The sequence below is a fragment of the Morus notabilis genome, unplaced genomic scaffold (assembly GCF_000414095.1).
Source record: "Morus notabilis unplaced genomic scaffold, ASM41409v2 Scaffold680, whole genome shotgun sequence".
In the NCBI taxonomy this organism is placed as follows: domain Eukaryota; kingdom Viridiplantae; phylum Streptophyta; class Magnoliopsida; order Rosales; family Moraceae; genus Morus; species Morus notabilis.
This window is the reverse complement of record NW_010367564.1, coordinates 243,555-269,390: the sequence shown is the minus strand read 5'-3', so window position 1 is coordinate 269,390 and position 25,836 is coordinate 243,555. Positions and strand designations below refer to the sequence as shown.

Below are 25,836 nucleotides of genomic sequence, written 5' to 3'. Positions count from 1 at the left end.
TTTTTTTTTTTATCATAACGAACTACTGCAGAAAGAGAAAAAGGACATAGTTTCACATTGAGACGAATTTTTATAAATTTGTGTGTTCATTTTTACTTGATTTTTCTTTCTGCTCTTTTTATTTGCTCCCCGTAATATAGAATTAGATCGTCTAATTCTTAATACCCGAAACTCTCTTGTTAATTACACTCAACAGTAACGTTATTTTGAAGGACCCATTTGCGCCTCTACTAATTTCTTCCCTTGCTTCTTTGCCCTGTAAAACTCTAGCATAATAACAAGCCCAATACTTGTTTGTTCTTGTGCAGATGTCATATTTGATTTCAAGCTTGGAATTGCTATATATAATATAAGTGCAGCATGAAAAAGCTTAAACTAAATCACACACACACTCTAAGAATAAGCTACACCAAAATCGATTGAGGCCACTTTGACATTTTTTTTTTTCTTTTCCTCTCAAATAAATTGGAATTTCATACAAGAGTTCACTTGGGATTTAAAAACTAGTCAAGACCCAGTTCAATAATCCTAATTCTCTCTCTCTTTGGACAACTTCACTATGAGAAACAAACACAATGGCACAACTATGAAGGCAGCAACTTTTATCAAGTCTTCACTCTCTTTTGAGATCACCCCAATCCTTGACCAGTCTCCACTGTACCTGAACATTCAATTTCTTTTGATGCATTAACCAAATAGATAAACAACAGTTATGTGATTTTTTTTTTTTTTTTTTTAAGATTTGTAGAAGAAAAGAAAGAGTTTTTTTTTTTTTTTTTTTGGAAAAAAACTTACCCAGCATCAATGAATCCCAATCCAAAAACAGCAATGCCAGATTGACCAAGAAATGTGCTTGAAATTCTTAATGGAAGAATGGATCTTTGCTGGGTTTTTGAAGTCTCAGGCAAATCTTTCTTTTTGGCCAGTGTGATAATAAAGCTTCTGCCATTTTTCTTTGCAAATAGACTAGAGGAAATGTTGCCCAAGATAAAGCTCTTTTCTGCCACCACCATTTTCCTCTAATATGCTCTCTTCTCTGCCTCTCATATCCCTCTGGCCTACCTCTTCATCTGATAACCTCGACCACAAAAAAATTCCAAAAATTCAATAAAGCTCATAAAATGAGTGGAGAGTAAAATTTGCAAATGTTGAAGGGTATTTAAGTCACATCAGTTTTTTGGTTTATTGACAACAATAATCCCTGAATTTTACTAATTTAGCACTTAAAACTTTGAATGTGTGGTGACATTTTGGACATTGTCTTCTATAATTTTGGTATGTCTCAACTCTCAAATATTAAAATAAGAGAAAAAGAGATAAATACTTTTAAAAATGTGTGAGTTAGGATTATATCTCATATTTTTTTGATTAATACTTTTTAGTCACATAACTATATTAGCAAAAGGGTATTAATAAAAAATGAGAGGTAAAAACTTAGACTCTTACACTTTTAAAAGTAAATTCTACAATTTTTTCTCAAAAAATAAGAATTAGACTATGATTACAGGTAAAAATGGACCCGAATAATTTAAAGTCCTGATAATTAATGTTTAATTTGATTATCCCAGGATTATATTAAACATAATTATAACTATTTGTGCTTAGATTAATTATATTAAGATGAGATGTTATGTATAGAGAATCTTGAATCTCTCACAAGAGCTATTTCTTTTATTAATTCATCCTACCAAAGAACCTTTTGAATATAAAATATCGTAAATTAAGCTTCTCATTCTTATCCCTCAAAGTTTTTATTTTATTATACTACCAACTTTGATTCAGGTTTCAAATAAATATGAGAAGTAAAAAAGATAAATTTAAATACAAAAAAATAATAAAATAAATATTTATAAACTCTAAAATATTAACCATGTGCACATTGTAGAGATATCTGTAATGTTGACTTTAATGAGAACTATGATTTACTCGATTTTTCTTATTTTAAGGTAAAAATAATAACAAAGTTAATTGATTATAAAATGAGTTAGAATTAAATTCATTTTTATTCCATAATTTCAAAATAAAGACCCAAGTGTGAAGAAAATTAGGAGTTTGTAGAGTACAAAACTCAAAATGGAGACCCAAGTGTTAAGAAAAAAGAAGTTTTAAGATTCAATTGTCTAAATTTATAAAATGGAGACCAAGTGTTAAAGGTCAAAAAGTTTGGGGGACTTAGATGCAAAAAAGCATTTAATTTGACTCCAATAATAGAAGTTGGTTCAGTTTTCTCTCTACATTTCAAAATGGCACAAAAATAGTTCTTGAGCTTTTAAGTTGTAATTTTTATATTTCTGTCAATAAAATACCAATTTATTTTCAATTATAATTATATGTGGGTCACGTGATTACTTAATAAAGGGAATATAATAATTTTAAACAAAATAAACATAAAATTTATAAAAAAAATCACAATTTTTGTCTTTGTAACCCTAGGCGTCGTCTTTTGTTTTGCTTGCAACCATCGCATCGACGTTGCTCTCACATATTTTCTTTACCTACTCACGTGACCCAAATGTATTAAATTATTAACTATGCATTTGGAGTAAGGATTTGTGACATGATTTGAATCATAGTACGTGGCTCATTACAGTGTTTTCTCTCACAAAAAATATACGTAAACTGAGAATAGTTTTAAATCATGAAACCGAACCCATAAACCTAACGTCCATTAAAAGATTATACCAAAATTAAACTTATGAAAAGACTAGAAGTCACTTTTGTGCCATTTTAAATTAGAAGGAGCAAAGTGAGATAACCTATATTCTTCAGGTGACAAATTTGAAGTTAACCATAAAACATTGTGTCATGTTTCTGTCTTAAAAAAAATGTCATGCCTTGGGGTATTTATCGTTTTTTGGATATTTCACGCATTTTCCCATGAAACTTGTAAGATTTTTACAACTTACCTCTTAAATTTCTAATTTTAGCAACTTACCACCCTAACTTATAAAACTATTGCAATAGGTTATAATATTTTACGAATTTTACACTCTTTTTTGTCAAATTTAAAGGGATTGAGAGTTAGGTACAACTTACCTCTTAAATTTCTAATTTTAGCAACTTACCACCCTAACTTGTAAAACTATTGCAATAGGTTATAATATTTTACGAATTTTACACTCTTTTTTGTCAAATTTAAAGGGATTGAGAGTTAGAAAATAATGATTTGTGTTATGATTTGAGTTGGGATGTTAGAAGTTTTTATTGAAGTGTTTTTCATCACAAATTTAACATAATCCTCATTAAAATGGACCACTTTGTAACAAATTTGCAAATTTAGGGTGCTAAATTGTAAAAATTAAAAATTTAAGGAGAAGTTGCCAGTAAGTTTAGGGGATAAATGTGTAAAATACTTTTTTTTTCCTCGCTTCCCTCCCAAATTTCTGATATTTTTTTTCACAAAAACCTGTCAAAAGCAGCCGAGACCGAAACCACAGTCCACTCTCAGACCCCAAAACCCATAAAGGCATAAACCCCAAAACAAAACCAAAACCTTTTGAAAAAAAAATAAAAACAAAACAAAACAAAACCTTTCAACAATGGCGATCCCAGCACGCTCAGAGGCTCCCCAAATCCACCGATGCCCCCAACCCGCCTACGTCGACGCTGTCCGGTGGCTCCCTCCCTTCTCCGCCCTCAACCGCTTCGCCGCCGTCGCCTACTTCGACTCCGATTCCGCCTCCTCCTCCATCGAAATCCACTCAATCTCCCCCAATCCCCACCAAACCCTAACCCTAACTCCCCAATCCTCTTGGCTCTCCCCCTCCAGAATCTCCTCCCTCGCGACCTCCCACTCCCACCACCGCCCCTTCCTCGCTTCCGGAACCTTCGCGAGCTCTCTCCACGTCCTCTTCGCCGCGCCCGCGGACCCTCCGTCGCTCGATTCGGAGGTCTCAATTCCCGAGGGGGTGTTGCACGGCGGGGCGATCGCGTGCGTGGATTTGATGGAGGGCGGGACCGAGTGCGTGACGGTCGGGGAAGATGGGAAGGTGAATTTGGTGAGGATTGGGGATTCGGGAATGGATTACCGGAGGGTTTTTGATGGAAGCGGGTTGGTGTCTTACACGGCGGCGAAATGGGCGTCGCCGACTGAGTTCGCCACCGGTGGATTAGGGTTTGGCCTGCAGTGGTGGGACCAGAGGAAGCCCGGTGGGGCCGTTTCTCAGTTCAAGGGTGGCTGGTGAGCATTTTCTCTCTCAATTGAATTTTGTGCTAGAAATGCGCCACTTAAAATTTAGACATAACCTCGCAGGAGTTTTGTACCATTTTGGAAAAGCGAGACAACCCATTTTGGAGCTTAAAATTTTGGACCTTTTTCTGCTAGAACCGTGCTTTACACACACACACAGATATATATGTATGTGTGTGTGTGTGTGTGTGTGTGTGTATAATTTGAATTTTGTGCTACAACTGTGTCACTTAAAATTTAGGTTCTTTGCTGTGTTAGAGCTATGCCACTCTCTCTCTTTCTCTCTCTCTCTTATCTTTTCTTTTTTCGCTTACTCCAAAGAGGTTACCGCAGTGAGGATAACCATCCCAGATACTATAATGTCATTAGACTTTGAATTTTAAGCCCTTCTACATGGACAATGAGCCGCAGAATTATAGATCCAAAATGACAGCAAACAAATTCAGAAGCCATCTGCTGAATAGTAAGAAAAACCAAAGGGAGGGACCAATCTGGGCTGGCTTCATCCCAATTCAGAGCATCAATTAGCATCATTTACAGTTTACAGTTGCTCTCGATAATTGCCCTGCGCCATATTTAATTTTAGCTAATTCAACTGCATGCCAAATTGCTTCTAACTCAGATCCGGGGTATAAGTAAGGTTCTTGAAACCTGTCCTAGCCACCAAGGTTAAACCACTATGATTGCCACAAGTCATACAGCAGCAGCTCTAAACTTGAAGTAGTGTCAATATACATTTGATAACACCTTCTAAAGGAGGAGCACGGCGAGCTTGGGCTTGAGTCATTGACCTACGGGTCCCATGTTCCAAATGTATTGATGTTAAGTATGGCATTTCGTAGGATAGCTATTTTCGATTTTCGTTACTCAGATAGTATTTCCATAAGAATTTAATGTTGCATTGTACTTTAGAGATGCTCTCAAGTTGTGGTTTATTGCATCTTGGTATTCTATATAATCTTTGTAAGAGTTTAACATGTGGGCTTGAGTTCTGTGCTTGCTTCTTGGTATGTGCGTAAAGTACAAGTTCTAAGGAGCATAGAATCAATTTTAGATTGGGTTTTGTTTTTGTAGGCTAATGCCTTAATATATTTCACCATTTTGCCCTGAATCAAACTTGAGAAGCGGGTGAATGTGGAAAAGCCATAGTTAAGCCTTAAAATGCTTTGCTATTAAGGGAGGAGAAAGCTGGATTGAAATCTGGAAATTAGTTTATCGGGAGATTAGTTGAACTGCCTTTTCTTGTGATTGTTGATTTAGGTTGAAAATTTAAGAAAAAATTCATTACTTTAAAGTGCCAGAGCTGAAATTTTTATTTGGTTGAACTGGAAATGAGGCAGGGGTCAAGGAAGAACTTCGGGGATTGTGCATTCAATTGATATTCATCCATCACGAAAGCATACATGTCTGGTAAGTGTGCTATTCGTCTTCTGTTTTTACGTTATAATAACTAATCTTTGTGCCTCACACCATTGGTTGTGGATGAGATTACCTTGTTGACATAACATGTCAATTATTAATTTTTTTATTTTGTTATATCTTGGTTGATTAAACCTTGGAAATAAGGATTTTTATTTTTTATTTTTCCCTTGTCTCTTGTGGTGATTGGGGCTTCTAGGAAATTTAGGTAACTTGAGTCCATAGTGCAGTGTGAAGGGGATATAGATGAGGATATTGGACTTAGGATTAAGGTGGGGTGGGTGAAGTGAAGAATGCCATGGGAGTTTTACGTGATGATAAGATGCCTATTAAGTTGAAAAGAAAATTCCTATAATCGAGGAATTGTTGGACGAGCTACATGGGGCGGCTTGCTTTTCGAAGCTTGATTTAAAGAGCGGGTACCACCAAATACGCATGAGGCAGGAAGATGTCGAGAAAACGGCATTTTGGACGCACGAGGGGCACTATGAATTCCTCATCATGCCCTTTGGGCTTACAAATGCTCCGGCTACATTCCAAGCGATGATGACTGAGTTATTCAAACCCTTGCTCCGGAAGTTCGTCTTGGTTTTTATGGATGGCATACTAGTATACAAGCCGCAATCCATAGGAGCACTTGAGCCACCTACGAACCGTATTGGGGTTGCTGAAGGAGGGGAGGTTTGTGCTCAATATGAAGAAATGTTTGTTTTTTCGGGGTTCTGTGGAATATTTGGGACACCGCATTTCACAAGAGGGCGTGGCGGCAGATCCGGGGAAGATACGGGGTATGGTTGAGTGGCCAATTCCAACCACGGTAAAAGGAGTGCGCGGCTTCCTGGGGTTGACAGGCTACTACCGCCGTTTCGTTAAAAATTATGGCACCATCGCGCGACCCTTGACATAATTGCTAAAAAAGGGTGAGTTCGCTTGGTCTGAAGAGGCGCAGTGGGCGTTCCAGGAACTCAAGCGGCGGGGAGACTGCAGTCCTTGCCTTACCCGATTTCAATAACACTTTTGAGGTTGAGACAGATGCATTAGGGGCAGGGATAGGGGTGGTCTTGTTACAACAGGGGCAACCAGTGGCTTATTTTAGGGGCTGTCGCCTAGAATGATGGCCAAGTCCGTTTATGAGAGAGAACTTATGGCCCTAGTTCTGGCCATCCAGAAATGGAGAGCCTACCTTCTTGGCAGGAAGTTTGTTGTGCGTACTGATCAAAAGTCTCTTCGTTTTTTTTTTGGAACAACGAATCAGTACTCCGGCACAACAAAAGTGGCTGGTAAAGTTGATGGGGTTTGAGTTTGACATCCACTACCGAGCAGGAAGAGAAAATACAGTGGCTGATGCATTGTCTCATTGGGGCGGCTAGACATAAGGAGGGGAGTTGCTGGCTATCTCGGGACCTCAATTTCTAGATCTGGCAACCGTGGAGCGAGAGGAAGCCGCGGACGCCAAACTTCGCACCCTCAAGGATCAGTTGAGCAGTGGAGAGGCACAAGGGAGTCATTATACAGTGGAGAATGGGGTGTTGTTGCATCGAGGTCGGATAGTGATCCCGGCGGGGTCCCAGCTCAAGCAGCAGTTGTTGGAAGAATTCCACTCAACCCCAACGGGGGGACACATAGGGACACTACAGACATACAAGCGAATTAGCGCTAACGTGTATTGGCCGGGTATAGCAAGAGATGTGCAACGGTTTGTGGCTGAGTGTGGGGTTTGTCAACAAAACAAGGTGGAGTCTACGAGTCCGGCGGGGTTGCTACAGCCATTACCCATTCCCGAGGCAGTGTGGGAGGACATCTCGATGGATTTCATCGAGGCTCTACCTAAATCCAATAGTCATGATGTTATTTTCGTGGTGGTAGACCGCTTGACTAAATTTGTGCATTTCATTGCTCTCAAGCGGCCGTTCATTGCGAAGTTGGTGGCTGAGGTGTTTTGTCGAGAGGTGGTGTGCCTTCACTGCATACCTCGGAGTATAGTGAGTGATCGGGATAAGGTGTTCACTAGCCTTTTTTGAAGAAAGTTGTTTCGCTCCAACACACCACCTTATGTATGAGTTGCATACCCCCTCAAACGGATGGGCAGACAGAAGTTCTTAATCGTTGTTTGGAGGCGTACTTAAGGTGTTTCACAAGTGGCCAGCCTAGGCATTGGAGTAGGTGGTTGTGCTGGGCGGAATATTGGTACAACACCAATTTTCACGGCGCTACTCGCACGACACCCTTTCAAGCACTATATGGTCAGGCTCCCCCGACTTTGATACGCTACACAGGGGGCAAAATCGCAGTTGGTTCGGTGGATATGCAACTCTCTGAACGAGATGAGCAGCTGAAACAGTTACGCTGCAACTTGGAGCGTGCACAAGAACGAATGAAGCGCTATGCGGATCAAAGACGGGTGGAGTGAGAGTTTCAGGTTGGGGAGCTCGCTTGGTTGAAACTGCAACCTTATCGACAGGGAACCGTGGCTAGGTGCCTCAACAACAAATTGGCACCAAAATATCATGGCCCTTTTGAAGTGATCGGCAAGGTAGGTCCAGTGGCATACTGGCTTCAGCTGTCAGAGGGTTCCAGGGTACATCCGGTTTTCCATGTGTCTATGCTTAAAAAGGTGGTCGGTAGGCATGCGATTTCATAGGAACCGGTGGTTGTCGACACGGCGGCGGACACTCCCGAACCGCTGTTTCCAGAGGGCATGCTGTAGGGTCGCCTGAAGAAGCAAGGAGGGCAGTCCATTAAGGAGGTGTTGGTTAAATGCAGGGGCGAGACATCGAGGACGCCACTTGGGAGGTTTTGGAAGAGTTGCAAATCCTCTTCCCTACCTTCGACCTTGAGGACAAGGTCCCTTTGGAGGAGGGGAGTAATGTTACACCCGAGCCTAGGCGGAACAGATATGAACGGACGTACTCTAGAGGAGCTCGTAACGTTTTCGGTTGGGGAAGGGATGTGAGTGCGTGAGGAAGGTTGCTGAAGTGGCTTATAGACGGTTAGGCTAGGCTAGGGAATAGTGCCTAGAGAGTAGGGAGGTTACAACGGCCTGAGGAGTTTTAAGGGAAAGGATTGTGCGAGAGGGGGACACGTTGAGAGAAAACTCATTCTTATTGTTTTGAATTACTGGCCGAGCAGAGCTCGTGGTTTCTAGTAACGATTAATGAATTGGATCCTTTGGTTGAGGTTCCTCTAGTGGTCTAGCTGTGGTGTTGTTCTGTGGTGGTTGTGTGTTGATTTGTGTTGCAGGTACCCGGAGGCCTAACACAACTATCATCTCATACTCTTGCTTACCATAATATTAGCATTCGAATGACTTGCAAGCTTCAAGTCATCCTTATGCACAGTTGCGTTGTAGGTTGAATTCTTTGAACATCCACCATCAAATACTTGGATGCTTATTTGAAGCCTAACGTTAACTTCTCTGCACTAGGCAGGAGGCTCTTTAGGTACTGTGTTTGCCTGGGATCTTAGGTGGCCGCAACAGCCAGTTATTCTTTCTGGAGTTGGGGCAGGTGAAACTGGAGCACATTCACCATCCGAAAGTGAGGTTTGGGAGGTTCAGTATGACCGCTATACAAAGACAACAAACAAGGGAACCATCTCATCTTCAAAAATCTTACCGGCTATGATCTGCTCAGAAGACGGTATTCTGGCTGTTATTGAACAAGGTAATCTGTCCGGTCATTAGTTTATTGACTGTTTCCTGTTGTAAAATATTTAAAAGCTTGACTAATTGGAGTTTGTTAATACTTGCTACTCAACCTGTTAGGGGAGGAACCTCTTGAGCTCTTGGCAGAACCATGTGCAATCAACAGCTTTGACATCGATCGACAAAATCCTTCGGTGAGTAGGAATATGCACCAACTCTACGAAGGGTGAAAATAGTTTTGTGTGCACGTCTTGTTCATAAAATTGATGAGGTCACACAATTGTGTATAGTTAACATTTCCACATTATACTGCGCAGGATGTAATATGTAGTTTGGAGTGGGAGTCTATAGCGATCTTGACGAGGCCATAACACCAAATATGTGGAGTTCAATTTCAAGTTTGGTTCATCTTTTTTCTGAAAGCTATAACAACTTGAGGAATGAAATGTTTCTTAACCACTCGGTGTTGAAGCTGTAAGTTAAACGAATGAAAGTCCTGAATTGCCCTCGAAAGGGGTACTGCACAGAGCGCTGCACTTTTGAGTAGTCGAGGTCTATAGCTTGAACAATCTGCTTTTATGAGTGCAGCCTAGGAGGGAGATTCTGTAGCTATTTCATTTATGCTTGCCTAACAAGGAGTGAAATTTGCACTTTCTGATCAATCTTCGAGTAGGATTTCGCTTCTCAACACCAAGTCAACTGGATTTGTATCCAAACTTTTTGTTCTCAGAACTTGTATTGAAACTTGATATTTATGTATGTACTTTGGTGGTTGTTTTATTCTGATTACTTGCGAAGGAACTTGCAGACAGAAAATTTAAGCAGATTATACTTTGTCGAAGCTCATTTGGCGTCGAGTCTTAAAGGTTTCTCACACTCTTGCTAACAACTCATCAACAAAGCTAAAATAATTTTAGATATTTTCTCTGGAGATGATAATGAATTGCCATATTATTAGTATAAGATAAACTACCTTTGTCCTTTTTTGTCTCCATCAGAAACTTAAATGATCACAAAGAAAATGTATCACGAAAAAGGGGTAAAAATAGGGAAGAATGAGTGAAATAACATGATTGGCAAAGTTGTTAGAAAATTATAGCATAAATTTTATTTTAAAAAAAGTTTCTAGCATAATTTGATATCTTAAGTTTTTAATAGAGAGAAAGAGGGAAATAGGTCAAGACTTGAGATGAATTAAAATTAATAGGCTAATTGTTTACATAAGTTAATAAATAGGTCAAATTACTGTTTTATCCATAATTTGTCTGGTTATGAACCATAACTTGACAAATTATTGTCCATAAATCACGGTTTTTATCCATAACTTGTCTGGCTATGAACCATAACTTGACAAGTTTGTTCATAACTTATCTGGTTATGAACCATAACTTGACAAGTTATGGCCTATTAATTTCTATAACTAAAAATTGGCTTATATATTTCCTTAAGCTTTTCATATTGACATATTTTCTACTATTTTCGTTTTTAATATTTACTAAAAACCTAAAAATACCCTTGAACTCTTTTATTCCCACCTCTCTCCTTCCCTCCTCTTGTCCACCATGGCCGACGTCGGCGATTGGTAGCTATTGCTGGCGACTGATGACTGGTGACTGGCGATCGTTACCGGCGACCGATGAAGTACTGTATTTACTGATAAATACCATATTTATCAAAAAAGACCAGTGGTCGAAGCGCGCGACCGATAAAAATCATATTTACCAGTAAATATCATATTTACTTGTAAAACACCATATTTATTTAAAGATTCGGATGTTGAAATACTGTGTTTACTAGTAAATATCATATTTACTCGTAAATACCATCTTTATCTAAAAATCTACTCGCTGGCTCCAAAGACCATTAAATACTGTATTTATTAGTAAATATCGTATTTACTTATAAATACCATATGTATCTGAAAATCTGGCCCCGATGGTGACTGATAAATATTGTGTTTACCGAAAAATACTATATTATACCATATTTATCTGAAAATTAAACAACAGACTTCAGCGACCGTTAAATACCATATTTATTCAAAAATCTAAAATTTGGTTGTCGATGCCAGCAACTGGTAAATACTGTGTTTACGTAGAACTCAAGTCATCGCAACAAGTAAATATGGTATTTACCCATAAATACTATATAAATACCATATATAGTATCATTTTGAGTTTACTCCTCAAACTTTAAAAAGTCTCACTTTATCCCCTGAATTTTGAATTGTTCACACTTAATCTATTATGTTGTAATTTCTTAACAACAGATAAAAAAATAGTAATACAGTCACGTGGTCTTTTGTTTGAATTTTCTGTTAAAAACAAATAAATAAGAAAATTACATGGCCACATTTAACTTCATCTTTCTTCAATCTAATGTCAATAAAAATTCTTACAAAAAGGGTTTAAATAAGACAAATTTAAAATTCATGAGACAAAGTGAGAATTTTTAAAATTTATAAAGTAAAATGAGAATAACTTCAAAATTCAGGAAGCACTAATGAGAGATTACTAAAAAAAAGAAAAAGTAGAATTGGTTTTTAATTCCTTTTTATTGTTTTTAATATTTAGTCAGTTTTATAAATGCAACTTTTCTTTTTTTAATGGAAAAGCATTCATTACCAACCAAACAACAGAACAAGCAACCACACGCCAAAACAATAGATTTTACTACATTTAGTTAACCTATTTTTTAAGCTTTTTAACCTTTAATTATGTATATTTAAATTTTCATACTCTGTCTATTTTAGTTATTTTAACTACTTACAATAATTTAACCTCATAATTTAGTAAACACTATTATACTATTTTTAGAACTAATAACACTTTGTAAAATTAAAGTTCAATTACTTTATGTAACAATTATTTTTTTTTTCAGCACAACTAGCGGCAATTTTTCTAAAATATATAGCACTATTAAGTTGGACCTAAGCCAATTATTAATTGATCATTTAAGTTAATAAAAAAAATCAGAAATGCTAGCATCATTGTCCAATTATTAATTGATCATTAAGTTAATAAAAAAATGAGAAATTTTAACATCACTTTTTCTGTCACTTTTTTTGCCACTATCTGCGTTTTAGTTTGACACATGTACTCCACTATCCTATATTTTGTTTAAATAATAATAATAAATCACGTTAGTGAAGTACATGTGTCAAACAATGAATGTAGATAGTGACAGAAAGAGTGATGCTAACAATCTCAAAGAAAATTACTATTTGGATTATTATCATTGATGCTCCCTAAACTTTAAGTTCATTCTCAGTTTGCTCCATAAAATTGAAAAAATCTCATTTTGCTCTATGAACTTTGAATTGTTTCCATTTAACTCATTATGTAGCAATTTTTGTTAAAAATAAATAGAAAAAAAGAGAATAATACAGTTACGTGGTCTTTCTATTTAAATTTCTGTTAAAAAAAAACATATAAAAATCACATGACTACAATTAACGGCTTCTTTTTCTATCTGATTTTAGCAAAAATTAAAAAAAAAGGGGGTTAAATGAGAAGAATTCAAAATTTAGAGAGTAAATAAGAGTTTTTAAAATTTAAAGAGCAAGCTGAGAATAATCCCAAAACTTAAGGGGCACCGGTAAAAATAATTCTTACTATTTCTCTAATTTTACAAAACTTCAGCTATTTATTAAAAGAGCCCCTGAAAAACGACCATTTGCCGCTGTGTTCCTACTTTTTGTTGGTGCTTCCACATGATCCTTGACGAGGACGCAAATGTCCTTAGCCGTAAATTAGAGAATAGATAGAGGTCCACAACCAAAAATCCCATTTTATCCACTCCATTCCTACACCCCCAACCTCCTTCTCTTCCATAATTCGCAGAAGAAGAAGAAGAAGTGAACTTAACATCATCAACAATGGCGTCTGCGACCATGGCGGTCTCCTTTGGCTTTTCATATTCCCCATTTTGCCCTCGCCGAACTCCACTCTCTCGCGGCTCCGTCCGGCTCGCTCCCTTCCACAAGGCCGCCTCGCTGAAGCTCAGTTCCTCGCACTGCATTTCCGCCTTTTCCTCGGTTCTTCCTCGGAGGCTTTGCTCGGTTTCTCCCAGCCCTTGTAGTCCTCGCTCTCTGACGATTTTCTCCGCTAAAGGCTACAAAAGGAAGACGCACAAGGTATTTTCTGCTCTCTCTCGCTATGAATTGTGATTTCGTGGTTTTAGTTTTGTGTCTGTTTGGTTCCCGAGAAAACGCGGGGAGAAATGAGATTGATATAGAAATTGGAGGTTCTGTAGTGTGTGGATGAGGTTGAAATTCTTCGTTCGGTCCAAATTCGATAGTTTTAGGCTGTGTTTTTGTTGATGAGTGTAGGATTGAAATTTAAATTTAAATCCAAATTCTTGAAAAAAGTTGCAAAATTTTAATATCTTAAATATGTTTTCTTTTTGTTTGTATTCATTTTCTTATATTCAGTGAAAAAAATTTCTTTGTTTAGTCCAATGCTGAGAGATTTTACGTGTGTTTTGTTTATGAAAGTAGAAGTCGGTTTTGGATTGAAATTGAAATTTGGATCCAGTCTTCAAAACTTGGAAAATTTAAGACAATCAAATTCGTTTTTCTTTCTTTCTTTTCATTTTGCCTCCCAAATTCAGTGAGAATTTCTTCTTTGTTGATAGGCTTCGGCGAAGCGATTCAGAGTGACGGGTAGGGGGAAAATAGTTCGGAGGAGAGCTGGGAAGCAACATCTGCTGGCCAAGAAGAACAATAAGAGGAAGTTGAGACTCTCCAAAATGGTGGGATATTATTAGCAACTTATCCTATTTCTCTGTTCTTTTTGTCTGTGATGTAGTGTAGGTTCTCTAGAGATTATGCTTTTTGTAGATGAGAGTGTTTACCAAAATATAAGCTTTCAAAAGATATACATCTTTTAACGATTTGCAAGGAAGATTTAGGGCCATTTTCTTATTGCTATTCAGAGTTATCAGGAGTACTTTGGCATAAAACATTGCAAGTAATGCGTTTGAAAAAAAAAAAAAAATGCACTGAAGCACTTTGCAGAGATGCCAATGCACTCTTATAGTTATTTTGAGAAGTTAAATTTTTTAATTTTTAAACTTTGACACTTGCTATAAGTAAAAGTGGTGCTTCTTTCAAAAGAGTCTTAGTGGCTCAATTTCCAAATATAGGCTTGAATTGTTTACTCAAAAAAGTTTCAAATGAGGAACATAAAAGAGAGTGAAAATTTGTATATTGACGAGTGGTAGGAACTTGGGAGTATATTTTATGCTGAAAGACTAATGGGTCTTTCTTGTCAACATCCGTTTTCTTGAACTGTTGTCAATAATGGGTTGATTCATTCTGATGAGTTATTGCATAGTTTGAAGACAAACTGATGATTCATTTGTTGTATTGTATGTCTCTTGACTGGATAAATGATTGAATACATCCTCAGTCATTGCACTAATACATATATTATCTGTTTACAAAGAGAGCTTGCTTAAATTGGGAAGGAGAAGTCTAGGCAGTTATCTTCTAGGTAGAAAGGGTAAAAGGTCAACTAATGAATTCTGTTACCCTGGATTTCTGGTGTTATAGAGTTTAGGAGGTTCAAAGGATGTTAGAGTGAGAAGGGATAGTCTTCCCAGTTAAATTTGTCTATTAAGAGAGAGATTAGATCGGTTTTTAACGAGTTTTTACTAATCATTTCCACTTACTTACAGTTGTTTTTTGTGTTTTATCTCAAAGCTTTTACATGGATGGAAAATGTAATTCTTCTTGGAACAAATTATGGTTGTTTTGATCCTGTGAGGAGCTATAGGAACAGATGAGACTTTGTTACAATTGTCTGCTAAAGGCGTGTTTAGTTCGTTGATTCGAGTTGAGATGTGACTTTATGTGAGAGTTTTTTTACTGTAGCAAAAAACTTAGATGTGATTATTTAAGAGAACTTTTTACTGTGGCAAAACTCGAATTCTTAAGTCAAATTGGTGAAATAAACGGGGCCTAGTGGACCTGCTTATTTGCCATGCGGAACATGGTGTTTTATTCAAGCCCATTATGAGTAGTGGGCTCTTGTAATTTTCCTTTTTTGGGCTGGTAATACACAAACGGCTTGCTATTTTCATTGACCTCCCATAATAGTGTAAATTAGGCTGGGTACCAACAAAGAAGTTCATACTTGTAACCAGGCCCTTCAATTTTTCCCCTTTTTTTACGGGGGTATTTCTCTCCTAGCACTACTTTCCTGCCTTCTTACTTCATTTGTTCTTTTCTCATTCACAGCATCCAGTCAGCCGAAGCGACTATGACAACGTTATCGGAGCCTTGCCATATCTCAAAGTAAACAGAAAGGCGACATAGAGGTCAAACTTGAAACTACAATGGCGGAAGCTTATTTGATTTGTAAACTTATGATTCCTTACATCTTTGTAATAGCTTTCTCAAGTGTTCTGTTTTTCTAATCAAAAGCTTTTTCTTTCTTCTCTTCATTGTGTAATAATCAAGGTTACTTGTTTATGCCCCATTTTGGAATTCCTGGTAATCTAGTAGTATGAGCAATTGGTTTCCTGGTTCCCCTTAATGCAAGCTCACAAACAATAAGATGCATGTTATGATAAAACCTTATTTACTTGAAAAGCAAAGGACCATGCTATGATACTGATTTCTCATTTTTAATGGTTTAAACTAGGGCCGGCAATATAGGTCACAATACGACTCGAAAACGATACGAATGTTACATGTTAGGGTTGGAAAAAAAGTTCAGGTTAGAATATGGTCGATCTAAAATTGACAGGAAAAATACCGGTTAATTTTGGGTTGGACTTGCATAATCCGAACATAACACGAAACTCGTAAAAAATTAATATATATATATATATTTTTATTATATATTTTAGATTTTATTATGAACTTGTGATATGCCGGTAACCAAAGCGTCACTCCTTCCTTTTGATTATGTCGTGACGCTGACTGAATCCAATCCATAAACCCGGAAACGAAACAAAGTTCGTTCCCTTTCGTCAAGTAGGTAAAGTAGGCATACGAACCACTTTTGCTTTGCCTTAGACTCTATTGGAACAAAGAAAGAAGGGGGCGGAATGGAGAAAGGAAAGGGACAAGGGCGGTCTTGCTTGGTATACTATTATTTGCTTAATTTTGATGGATGTTATTGTATTTTAGCGTGTTATGAATTTTAAGTTATTTCTAATATGTAAAAAATTAAAAATATATATAATTTTCGTGTCAATTTCGGGTTCACAAGTCAATTTTGTGTTACGGGTTAATTTCGTGTCGTGTCGTGTCAACTCGTAAAGTGTTTGTGTCGTGTCAACTCGTAAAGTGGTTGCGTCATGTCAACTCGTAAAGTGGTCGGGTCGTGTTCGTGTTGTGGTTTTTAAAAAATTTCATGTCACGGGTCGTGTTCGGGTTGACTGTAAATTTAAAAAGAAACGATCAAAAAATGACACGTGATACGAATTGTTACCCCTAGTTTAAAGAGTATAGTATGTACACATGTAAATATATATATATATATATATATATGGAGAAATAGGGATTTCGAATCTTAGGTAATATCTTCCTCAAGACCAAGCGGCTTACACTTTGACGACTCTTTAGAAAGAGGGAATGACAAGCATTTACTAAGGTTTCGTTCATTTCGCTGATTCGAATTTAAAATTCAAGTTTTGCTACAGTAAAAAGCTCTTAGAAACAGTCACATCTAACTTTTTTACTATAGTAAAAAGCTCTCACATAACGTCACATCTCAACTCGAATTAAAAACTCGAATCAGCGAACCAAACGGGCCCTAAGTTATTTACCAAGTTATAATGGGATGTAATGGGATTATTGCTTGCTAGTGTTTATTTAGTTATAGCGATCTACTTAATATTGTTTTATTGACTTCAATTTAAATAATAAAAATTATAATAGATATTAAAATACCCCTCTAGCATAGTTGTTGGTTAGAATTTATTAAAACTATGTGATTTTGTGGTTTACTCCAATGCAGAGAGAAACAAAATGAATAACTTGCCGTTGAATTTTTCTTTCATCATTTCCTACATTATGTGTGCCCATTAAATTAGCAATTTTTATTTGTAATTGAACATAAATGTAAATAGATAGGAAAGATGAAACCCTCATTTCTTTTCCTTCTCATTCATAATACGTAAACAATGTCCTGCATATAATGCTCTCTTTTTGAATGAAAGGAACTCAAATTATGTAGCCGACTTTTTGTTGTGGATTTATTTTCGTCCATTTCTTTAGGACGAAATGGGGAAGGTAAGAAATCAATTTTATTTCTATTTTCTTCTCTTCTTTCTTTATCAACAAGATGGGGTGGCTATTTTTCTTTCCCTCTTTTCTTTTGCCACGCAACTTGAGTGTCTAGAACCGGAAATGTTCATGAACGAGATGACATGACAAAACCATTGTCGTTTCTTTGCTTAATTAATTGTTTCTCCACAAACTTTGGCTGTGGAGCTTGCAGGACTCTGTCTGCGGCGGCTTAACCATCCCAATTAAGTTTTCACTAGAATTAATATGTGATGATTAAATCAAGCACGTGAATTTTCTGATATCGGATACATATATAACAAGAGATTAAATCCGTCCCTTTCTAAATAGTAAATTCAAACTCCGGCCCCACCTTACCCGATATCATTTGATATGAACAACCGGTCCTATATTTCTTAAAATTTAAGGCTTCTGCTTTCTTGATCATTGAGACAATGACATCTTTGATGGGGGGAAGTTACGTATGGCAATTTGGTTTTAAATAATTGCGTAAAAGTGGGTCGTTTTTGGCAGCCTAATTATATTTGATGAGCTTTCGGGCATGGAAGATATTTGCATAACTTTTGTGAAATAAGGTCGAGTAATTTTGATATATGAAGTAATCTAATCAATTTTTATATTTTGATTGATCATAGGATGTGGTGTATTATATTGGTGACTTGAAATATGTGATTCCACATATTTTCCACATGGTCTTTTTGACATTGTACAAAATTATGCATGTAACTTGCAAGTGAGTTGTCTTGCTGAGTTTTTTTTTTTTTTTAATGACATCGCCCACTTTCGTTATTGTAAATCTATCATATTATAATGGAGATATTTTCATTGATATTGGATCTAGGACATTAATTTTACTTCGGAGTTGATAGACAAAGGTCTCGCATTCAGGAGAAGAATTGGAATAAAAATAAATGGTTTTTTTTTTTTTTTTTTTTTTTGGGAATGAAATGGAAAATCAACATACAGATGACGGTTTTGCAATCATCCAAAGAAGTTGCGAGAAAAACAAAAGAGGAAGGAGAAGAAATCATATTCCAACAACTTAATAAATACCAAGTTAATGATTAACTCGTGTTTTTGTCAATTTTCAAACAAGTTAATCATATTCCAACAACTTAATAAAACATGTTTGGTGATCATATTTTTGTTTTTTTTTTTTTTTAAATTGTTATTTTTAGTTCAAAAATTTTTCAAACAAGTTTTTAAGTTGTCGATTGTCGTTAATGCTCAAGTTGAGGTCAGCATCGGGGCCGAGCCATAATTAGCACTAGAGGTGAGATGAACGGACAATATTTGATGTTTGGATTGGACAAATGAGTTGGGACTGATACCAAAATTAAAAGTAAATGAGTAATTTTAATAATCACATTTTAAAATGCGTGGGTTAAGATTTTTATTTTTTATTTTTAATTCATAATTTTTTTAATTAAATAATTATATTAATAAAAAAATATTTATCAAGAATAAGAGGTACAAGTTTAAACTCATGCATTTTTAAAAATAAATTTTTCATTTTTTTAAAGTAGAGTTGTAAGTTTGGTCTGAGCTAAAAAGGCTGACCTTGAGCCCGTCAATGTTGGCCTGGGCTGGCCTCCCGAGGTGGGCTGGGCTGATACTTTAGGCCTTAAACTATTTTCAGACCAGTCTTAAACTATATTAGTTAAAAATGTATTAATTAATAATAAATGGTAAAAATCACGACCCATACATTCTTCAAGATAAGTTCAGTAATTCTTCCTTAAAATTTTGTAAAAATATAAGGTGACGTTTGGTTCACAGGCTCAGAACCATGATTCATTGATGGTAAAAATCACGACCCATACATTCTTCAAGATAAGTTCAGTAATTCTCCCTTAAAATTTTGTAAAAATATAAGGTGACGTTTGGTTCACAGGCTCAGAACCATGATTCATGATTCTGATTTTTTTAATTTAAATTTTTTATGAGAGAAAAATATTGTAACAAACTAAGAATTATGATCTAAAAGTAGGTCAGAACTCTCGTAACAAACAGAGCATAATAGATCATCTTGTTAACTTTTTTTCTTTACTATTTTTTTCTCATATTTTTTTTTAACTTCATATCCCTTTAAACCCTCATATTTCTTCTGATGTATTTCAAAAATGTTGCCGTTGGTATAACCTAAAAAATAAAAAAAAAACAAAAACAAAGAGTACGCCAATAAGCAAACGAGCACAATGAAACGATTATGTCAACGTCCCTAGAGAAACATTCCCCTTCTCATCCACTTATGCAGTCTATATGTCGGCGGGAGGAATCATGTGTGACAAGCAACCTCCGGATCTAACGCCGCGTGTATGACAAGACCAACCACCGCCGTCATTTAAAGGGGAATGTGAGTCCCACAAATATCCATTTAAAGTCATACGTGTCTACCAGCACACGCTTACACACAACTGTACCTAAAATGACAGTTTTATCCATACTCTCCGACAACACTAAACGACGTATAGAGGTGACAATATTTGTCAAAAGGACAGTGGACTCACCCCGTAATTGGGGAGGTGGTAATCTCTTGTCCCGGCCAGCAGAGTGAAGACAAGGGAGTCACTCTTAACTTTGTGAGACGCATCCGTCTCAATATACACATATTATTATGATTTTATTCATTTTATCGATTTAAATTTATAATTTAAGAGTCTGATTCGTTATCTGATTCGAATCATAGTTCATGGTCCGTTACAGTATTTTCTCTCACAAAAAACACACGTAAATCGAAAATAGTTCTAATCTCATGGTTCTAATCCATGAACCAAACGATAATTTTTTTATAATAAAAATTTCTCAGAAACAATCACATTTAATTTTTTTTATTATAGTAAAAAATTATCACATAAAGTCACATATCAATTCAAATTAAAAACTCAAATCGTCAAACTAAACGGGCCCTATATAATTTATATAAAACACATTTATTTATAATTATATTAACTTCTCAAATATAATTAGTAATTTGTTGGCTTTATTATTACCGATATTTGATTTGCCTATGTTGAGAATTTGGCAAATCAAATCCCTACGAATGAGGGCCATTTTGGTAAAATAAACACCCGTAACGTACAGGATTAGCAAAAAAAAAAAAAAAAAAAACCGTACGTACAGTCTAAAATCGCACAACACACACGTGGGTATAGAGAATCACGTGCCGCACGTGCTCGCCGTCGAAGAAGGTCCCTCCCTCTTTCTCTCCTCCCTGTAAAAAACCGTTGAGATTATTTTTAGATTTCTTTTGTGGCCTTTTCGTTTTTCATATTTCATTTCATTTTATTTTTGTTTAGCTCTAGGGTTTTCAGAATCACCTCCGATCGATCCCAACTGATTGAATCGCTTTTCTCTAGGGTTTCCTTTGGTTTCTCGGGATTTTGGATTTTCCGTCAAAATTTGTTTGTTTGGTTGGGAAAACAACAAAAGGAGAGAAAAGGAAAGGAAAGATTTGATGGTGCAGTTGATGACATCTGGGGATTTCAGGTCCGAACAGGAAACGGCAGCTTGTACGGACAAGCCGCCGGTGAAATTGGAGATCGAGGATTCCTTGGAGGACGAGCACGGTCCTGTCACCAAGCGCCCCAAGGCTTCCCCAGCTTTTCAGGAGGTATTTTTTCGGATTTCGTTTTGTTTGGTTGCCGGGAAAATAAGCTAGGAAATGGAAAAGTACAATCGTGAGTAGTGATCCTGTCGCAACCTGTTTTGCTAGCTCTCTTTTCTTTTTTCCCCCTTTTGTAATGGAGACGCTATGAAATTTTAGATTTAACTCATGAGCAATCAGATTCTGTTACATAATTTTTTTTTTTTTTTTTTTTTTTTTTTTTTTTTTTTTTTTTTTTTTTGTCTTCATTTTGTTTTTTTGGGTTTCGTATTTTTTGGGGACTATTGATTTAAGTAACCTATTCAGCTGCGAATTAAAATTATGAAGGCTATGATTCAATGATTTTGTGTAAGCTTTGTATTTCTTTTGATATTGAGGTGGATAATAAAGCTTATATGAAGAGGAAACTATAGTCTGTTTGGTTCCAGAGGAATTCTCAAGTAGAGCAATAATAATAACTAATCTTGTGGCATCAAAGGCAAAGCCAGTCCCTGAATTTCTTGATTTTTTTATTGGATACAGTCATTTGATAAGATTTGAACTATTTGAGAGGAAATGAATGAACTTGAACTTCCTTATTGTGTGGCTTATTTACGTTTCTTTTAGTGTTGGGTTCGAGGGCTTTTGGGGTATGTATGGGGTTGTAATAATGTGATTTCTCCCATGTGAACGTCTGGAAAAATCAAAGTCGTTGACACCTTTTTACTTTCTTATGGTTTGAGAATTATGTCAACTAAAGTTTTTTCTTTTTTGACCGATTAATGCTCAGTGGGGTGCCGAAAGTAATGGGTACTCCGTTCCAGCATCGCAATATAACCCGCTTGATGAGCCCAGCCCATTGGGTTTGAAGCTGAGAAAGAGCCCATCGCTATTGGATTTGATCCAGATGAAGCTTTCTCAAGGGGGTCCTTCTACACTTGGAGCTGCACAGACTGGGAGCGTTACCGCTGGAGTCAAAAAGGAAAACAAAGCTAATGCTCCTGTGGGCTCTGCGGACAAGCTGAAGGCATCGAACTTTCCCGCTTCGCTCTTAAGGATAGGCTGTTGGGAGGTATCTTCATTCTTCAATCTTTGCTTCATGTTATTAACGTTTTGATGTTGGGAAGTTGCAATATTTTGCAATAATTGTACTAATGATTCTTAATTGGTTGCAGTATAAATCACGATACGAAGGCGATTTAGTAGCAAAGTGTTACTTTGCTAAGCACAAGCTTGTCTGGGAAGTTCTTGAAGGTGGTCTCAAGAGTAAAATAGAAATCCAGTGGTCTGACATTATGGCTCTGAAGGCAAATTGTCCCGATGATGGACTTAGTACTTTGACTGTTGTGGTAATGCATTCCCTTTGCATGCCCTTTGTAATTTTGTATTCTTGTGTTAGTTTTTCATGAAGATGTCTAGTTGTGCCTTGTTTTTTTTTCCCTAAATTTGTGATCTTTTTATGCACTACAGCTGGCGAGACAACCTCTTTTCTTCAGGGAGACCAACCCCCAGCCTAGAAAACACACCTTATGGCAGGCAACAGCAGACTTTACTGACGGACAAGCTAGCATTCACAGGTAAAATCAGATTGCTGTTCTTTTACTATTCTTTCATGGGAAATATACATTTTTTCCTTTCTTGCTTTCTCCTAATCCGTGATAAGAACCTCAATATAGATTTGAAATCAACTGTTAATCTCCCTCTTTCTCATGCATACTACAAAAAATTGCATATATAGTTGCGCAGATATTTTATTCGTTGTGTCCAATCCATGTATCTGACACCCAGGATTTTTAAGTATATTGTGGTATTTGTTTGAGGGTCAAGAGAGATGTTGTGTTTGGTTGTGACGCTGATGGACAGATTTTGATTGTGGCTTTACAGGCAACATTTTCTGCAATGTCCTCAAGGATTGTTAAACAAACATTTTGAAAAGCTTATTCAGTGTGATATGCGTCTCAACTTCTTAAGTCGACAGCCAGAGATAGTTTTGGACTCGCCATATTTTGAACCGCGAAGTTCTGTTTTTGAGAGCCCAGAAGAATCCAAAGGCCTAGGTATTGACCAAGGTATGGGCTCTTCCATCACTGGTCTCCAGGATATAGCATCGCCATCAACTCAGTCGTCCTCGTTCTCATTGAAGCTCGATCAGCAAGATTCAGCTAGCGTAGTATTGGAAAATAGGTCTAGAGAAGCTCCTTCCCCAAGCTCAGGTACATGCCATCTGCTTTCAGTACATATTTAAAATTGAGTTAGTGTTAAGTAAGGGTTTTAAGCTCATTGAAATTTTTATTGATGTCCCAAATATTAGCATTATAGCTCATATATAGTGCATACCGTCTAACGAACAACTGAAAGTAAATATGTTTGACATCCAATTTCTCATGCAAAATGAGTTCAGATTTGATTTTGGTATTGTTGTAAATTCCTTTTGCCTTGTCTTTTCAACAATTTTCCAAACTGATCAAAGGCTGATCTTTTAATCCGAGCTTATGTATGTGATATCTGGCCTTTAACGAGTTCTGATTGAATGTTACATATGGTTTCTCGACATTACTGACTGCTTTTTTTATGCTAGTGATGGACACTCGTGCAATTGAAGGAAATGGAAGTTCTGAAACAGTTAATTCGAGGGGACTGAGGAACTGGAACCAGATAAAAGTTCCCGGTCTTCACCCGTCGATGTCGATGAGTGATCTTATGAGTCACATTGAAAACTGTATCTCGGAACAGATTACTTCTGGCAATCCATCCTCTGCTAATCAACAGTCGGAGTACCAGGACATGTTGGAGGACATTGCACAGTACCTTCTCAGTGACAATCAATTGACAACGGCTTCTGATGAGAACTCTCTCATGACAAGGGTCAACTCTCTCTGTTGTCTTCTGCAGAAAGATCCCAGCACTCTTCAGCAATCTCAGGCCGACGGGGAAAGTTGCGTCGAAGGGCCTGCTGGTGGAAAGGGTATTGCTCCTGAAGAGGATGTAAAGGATAATCTTAACGGGAAGCAAGCGCAAGGAATGTCTAGGAAAGATTCCTTTGGCGAACTGCTGCTTCATCTCCCCAGGATTGCCTCTCTTCCGAAGTTCTTGTTCAACATTTCAGAAGAAGATGGTGAGAGTCAATCTTCATAAATAAAAGGCACTTGCTTAAAATTCCTGAACATTGGCCGAATTCAAAGCTGAACAGCAAGTTTTCCCAATGTGGGCTTGAATGTAAGCCAGCTGTTTAATATATCATTAAAAGCTTGCGTTGCCTTTGGGAGAGACTGGGATTCAGAAATTAGTATTGATGAAGAATCCTGGTAAACTAATTTCCCATGTAAAAAAGGAAAAAAAAAAGGTTAAAAAGTCTTAGGTTTTATTGTTACCTTATTGTGGTTTCTTTCATGTGTTATGAACAGGGTATATATGCATGTTATGAGCAAGTTGTTGCATCCTTGGAAGGTTAATGTATTTTGAATGTAGGTTCTTTTGTGCTGTGATTAATTTCCTCACAACTGTATTTATTTTTGCCTTGAAAAACAATTGGGATATCATAAACCTCCTTTGAGCTAGTCAATCTGTATATAAACGAAAATTGAATGAGGCTTCTCTGCCATCTTTGGACCTTGATTTCTTTTTCTTTCTTTCTTTTTTTTTTTTTTTTCATTTTTTTTTGGGGGTAAACATAAGAAGAAAAACTTGGGAGATATTCAATAGTAAGAGATTTTAAAATAGAGTACAAAAAGACAAAGCTCATCAAACTAATGTAATAAGAGGAACGGGAGGATTTTTCATGATTCTGGTTTGGGCTCTCGTTTGTACTGGTTAACTCTTTGAATCGGTAGGGCCTAAAATTGGTTATGCATATCAACTCATGAAAATTAACATTCCATCAAAAAAGAAAAAAGAAGAAAACTCCAGCAGAAAACTCATGATAATTAATAGCTGATAAACCTCATGGTGTATTATATTTTTAGAGATGATATATATATATATATGGTAAGTAGAAGTGATTGCGTGTATACCCAAATAGTATGGACACCAAACTTCACTATAAGGTTTACAATTCAGAACCTCCTCTCACCATAAGCTAAAGAAAATATTATATTGATACAAGAAAATATATATGGAATCGCTGAGTCCTCTTTCACATCTCTTTCAAGCTGCCGGGACACTTTTTCTCTGGCACCGTGTAAAATAATTTGTAAAATTTTACGTTAGAACTAGTAAACTCAAACGATAAAGTTGCAAACTCGAACGATACTTGTGAAATTTTTGAATTTTGCGATAAATCGTTTGAGTTTGCAAGTTCTAACATAAATTATGGTAAAATTCAAATTTTACAAATTATTGTAACTTTTACAACTTTATCATTTGAGTTTGCAAATTTTAACGTACTGAGAGATACAATAATTTGTAAAATTTTACGTTAGAACTAGCAAACTCAAACGATAAAGTTGCAAACTCGAACGATACTTGTGAAATTTTTGAATTTTACGATAAATCGTTTGAGTTTGCAAGTTCTAACATCTATTATCGTAAAATTCAAATTTCACAAATTATCGTAACTTTTACAACTTTATCATTTGAGTTTGCAAATTTTAACGTAAAATTTCATAAATTATCGTATCTCCTAACATGGTACTGGGAATATTCCTCCCGGCAGCAAAAAAGAATCCCTCTTTCATTCGTAAAGAATTTTCCACATGAAAAGACGGCATGAAGAAATGACTTTTAATAGGAACATGAAACAC

General features: G+C 36.5%; 4 protein-coding genes across 4 annotated transcripts; 3 read left to right on the top strand and 1 right to left on the bottom strand.

Annotated features, from left to right (window-relative positions):
* Window positions 1–429: 429 nt before the first annotated feature.
* LOC21391863 lies at window positions 430–1,067 on the bottom strand. The gene is made up of 2 exons (XM_010112819.2): window positions 796–1,067; window positions 430–661 (listed from the first exon to the last, which is right to left on the bottom strand). Exons 1-2 carry the CDS (start codon window positions 1,011–1,013, stop codon window positions 529–531), a joined length of 351 nt encoding a protein of 116 aa, XP_010111121.1. The 5' UTR covers window positions 1,014–1,067; the 3' UTR covers window positions 430–528.
* Window positions 1,068–3,382: 2,315 nt separating this feature from the next.
* LOC21391862 (nuclear pore complex protein NUP43) lies at window positions 3,383–10,081 on the top strand. Its single transcript, XM_024175239.1, has 5 exons — window positions 3,383–4,180; window positions 5,530–5,599; window positions 9,033–9,270; window positions 9,372–9,445; window positions 9,569–10,081. Exons 1-5 carry the CDS (start codon window positions 3,540–3,542, stop codon window positions 9,620–9,622), a joined length of 1,077 nt encoding a protein of 358 aa, XP_024031007.1. The 5' UTR covers window positions 3,383–3,539; the 3' UTR covers window positions 9,623–10,081.
* Window positions 10,082–12,958: 2,877 nt separating this feature from the next.
* LOC21391861 (50S ribosomal protein L35, chloroplastic) lies at window positions 12,959–15,693 on the top strand. The gene is made up of 3 exons (XM_010112817.2): window positions 12,959–13,386; window positions 13,887–14,003; window positions 15,493–15,693. Exons 1-3 carry the CDS (start codon window positions 13,129–13,131, stop codon window positions 15,568–15,570), a joined length of 453 nt encoding a protein of 150 aa, XP_010111119.1. The 5' UTR covers window positions 12,959–13,128; the 3' UTR covers window positions 15,571–15,693.
* Window positions 15,694–20,775: 5,082 nt separating this feature from the next.
* On the top strand, window positions 20,776–24,712 carry LOC21391860. Its single transcript, XM_010112816.2, has 6 exons — window positions 20,776–21,124; window positions 21,888–22,169; window positions 22,273–22,446; window positions 22,568–22,674; window positions 22,982–23,310; window positions 23,676–24,712. The coding sequence occupies exons 1-6, from the start codon at window positions 20,969–20,971 to the stop codon at window positions 24,230–24,232; spliced, it is 1,605 nt and encodes a 534-aa protein (XP_010111118.1). The 5' UTR covers window positions 20,776–20,968; the 3' UTR covers window positions 24,233–24,712.
* The last annotated feature ends 1,124 nt before the right edge of the window (window positions 24,713–25,836 follow it).

Coding starts and splice junctions, on each gene's coding strand:
- LOC21391863 (XM_010112819.2), bottom strand. CDS start 1,013: ATGGTGGTGGCAGAAAAGAGCTTTATCTTGGGCAACATTTCCTCTAGT. Junction 662..795: donor TTGGGATTCATTGATGCTGG/GTAAGTTTTTTT, acceptor TTGAATGTTCAG/GTACAGTGGAGACTGGTCAA.
- LOC21391862 (XM_024175239.1), top strand. CDS start 3,540: ATGGCGATCCCAGCACGCTCAGAGGCTCCCCAAATCCACCGATGCCCC. Junction 5,600..9,032: donor CACGAAAGCATACATGTCTG/GTAAGTGTGCTA, acceptor TCTCTGCACTAG/GCAGGAGGCTCTTTAGGTAC. Junction 9,446..9,568: donor TCGATCGACAAAATCCTTCG/GTGAGTAGGAAT, acceptor TATACTGCGCAG/GATGTAATATGTAGTTTGGA.
- LOC21391861 (XM_010112817.2), top strand. CDS start 13,129: ATGGCGTCTGCGACCATGGCGGTCTCCTTTGGCTTTTCATATTCCCCA. Junction 13,387..13,886: donor ACAAAAGGAAGACGCACAAG/GTATTTTCTGCT, acceptor CTTTGTTGATAG/GCTTCGGCGAAGCGATTCAG. Junction 14,004..15,492: donor AGTTGAGACTCTCCAAAATG/GTGGGATATTAT, acceptor TCTCATTCACAG/CATCCAGTCAGCCGAAGCGA.
- LOC21391860 (XM_010112816.2), top strand. CDS start 20,969: ATGGTGCAGTTGATGACATCTGGGGATTTCAGGTCCGAACAGGAAACG. Junction 21,125..21,887: donor CTTCCCCAGCTTTTCAGGAG/GTATTTTTTCGG, acceptor ATTAATGCTCAG/TGGGGTGCCGAAAGTAATGG. Junction 23,311..23,675: donor AGCTCCTTCCCCAAGCTCAG/GTACATGCCATC, acceptor TTTTTATGCTAG/TGATGGACACTCGTGCAATT.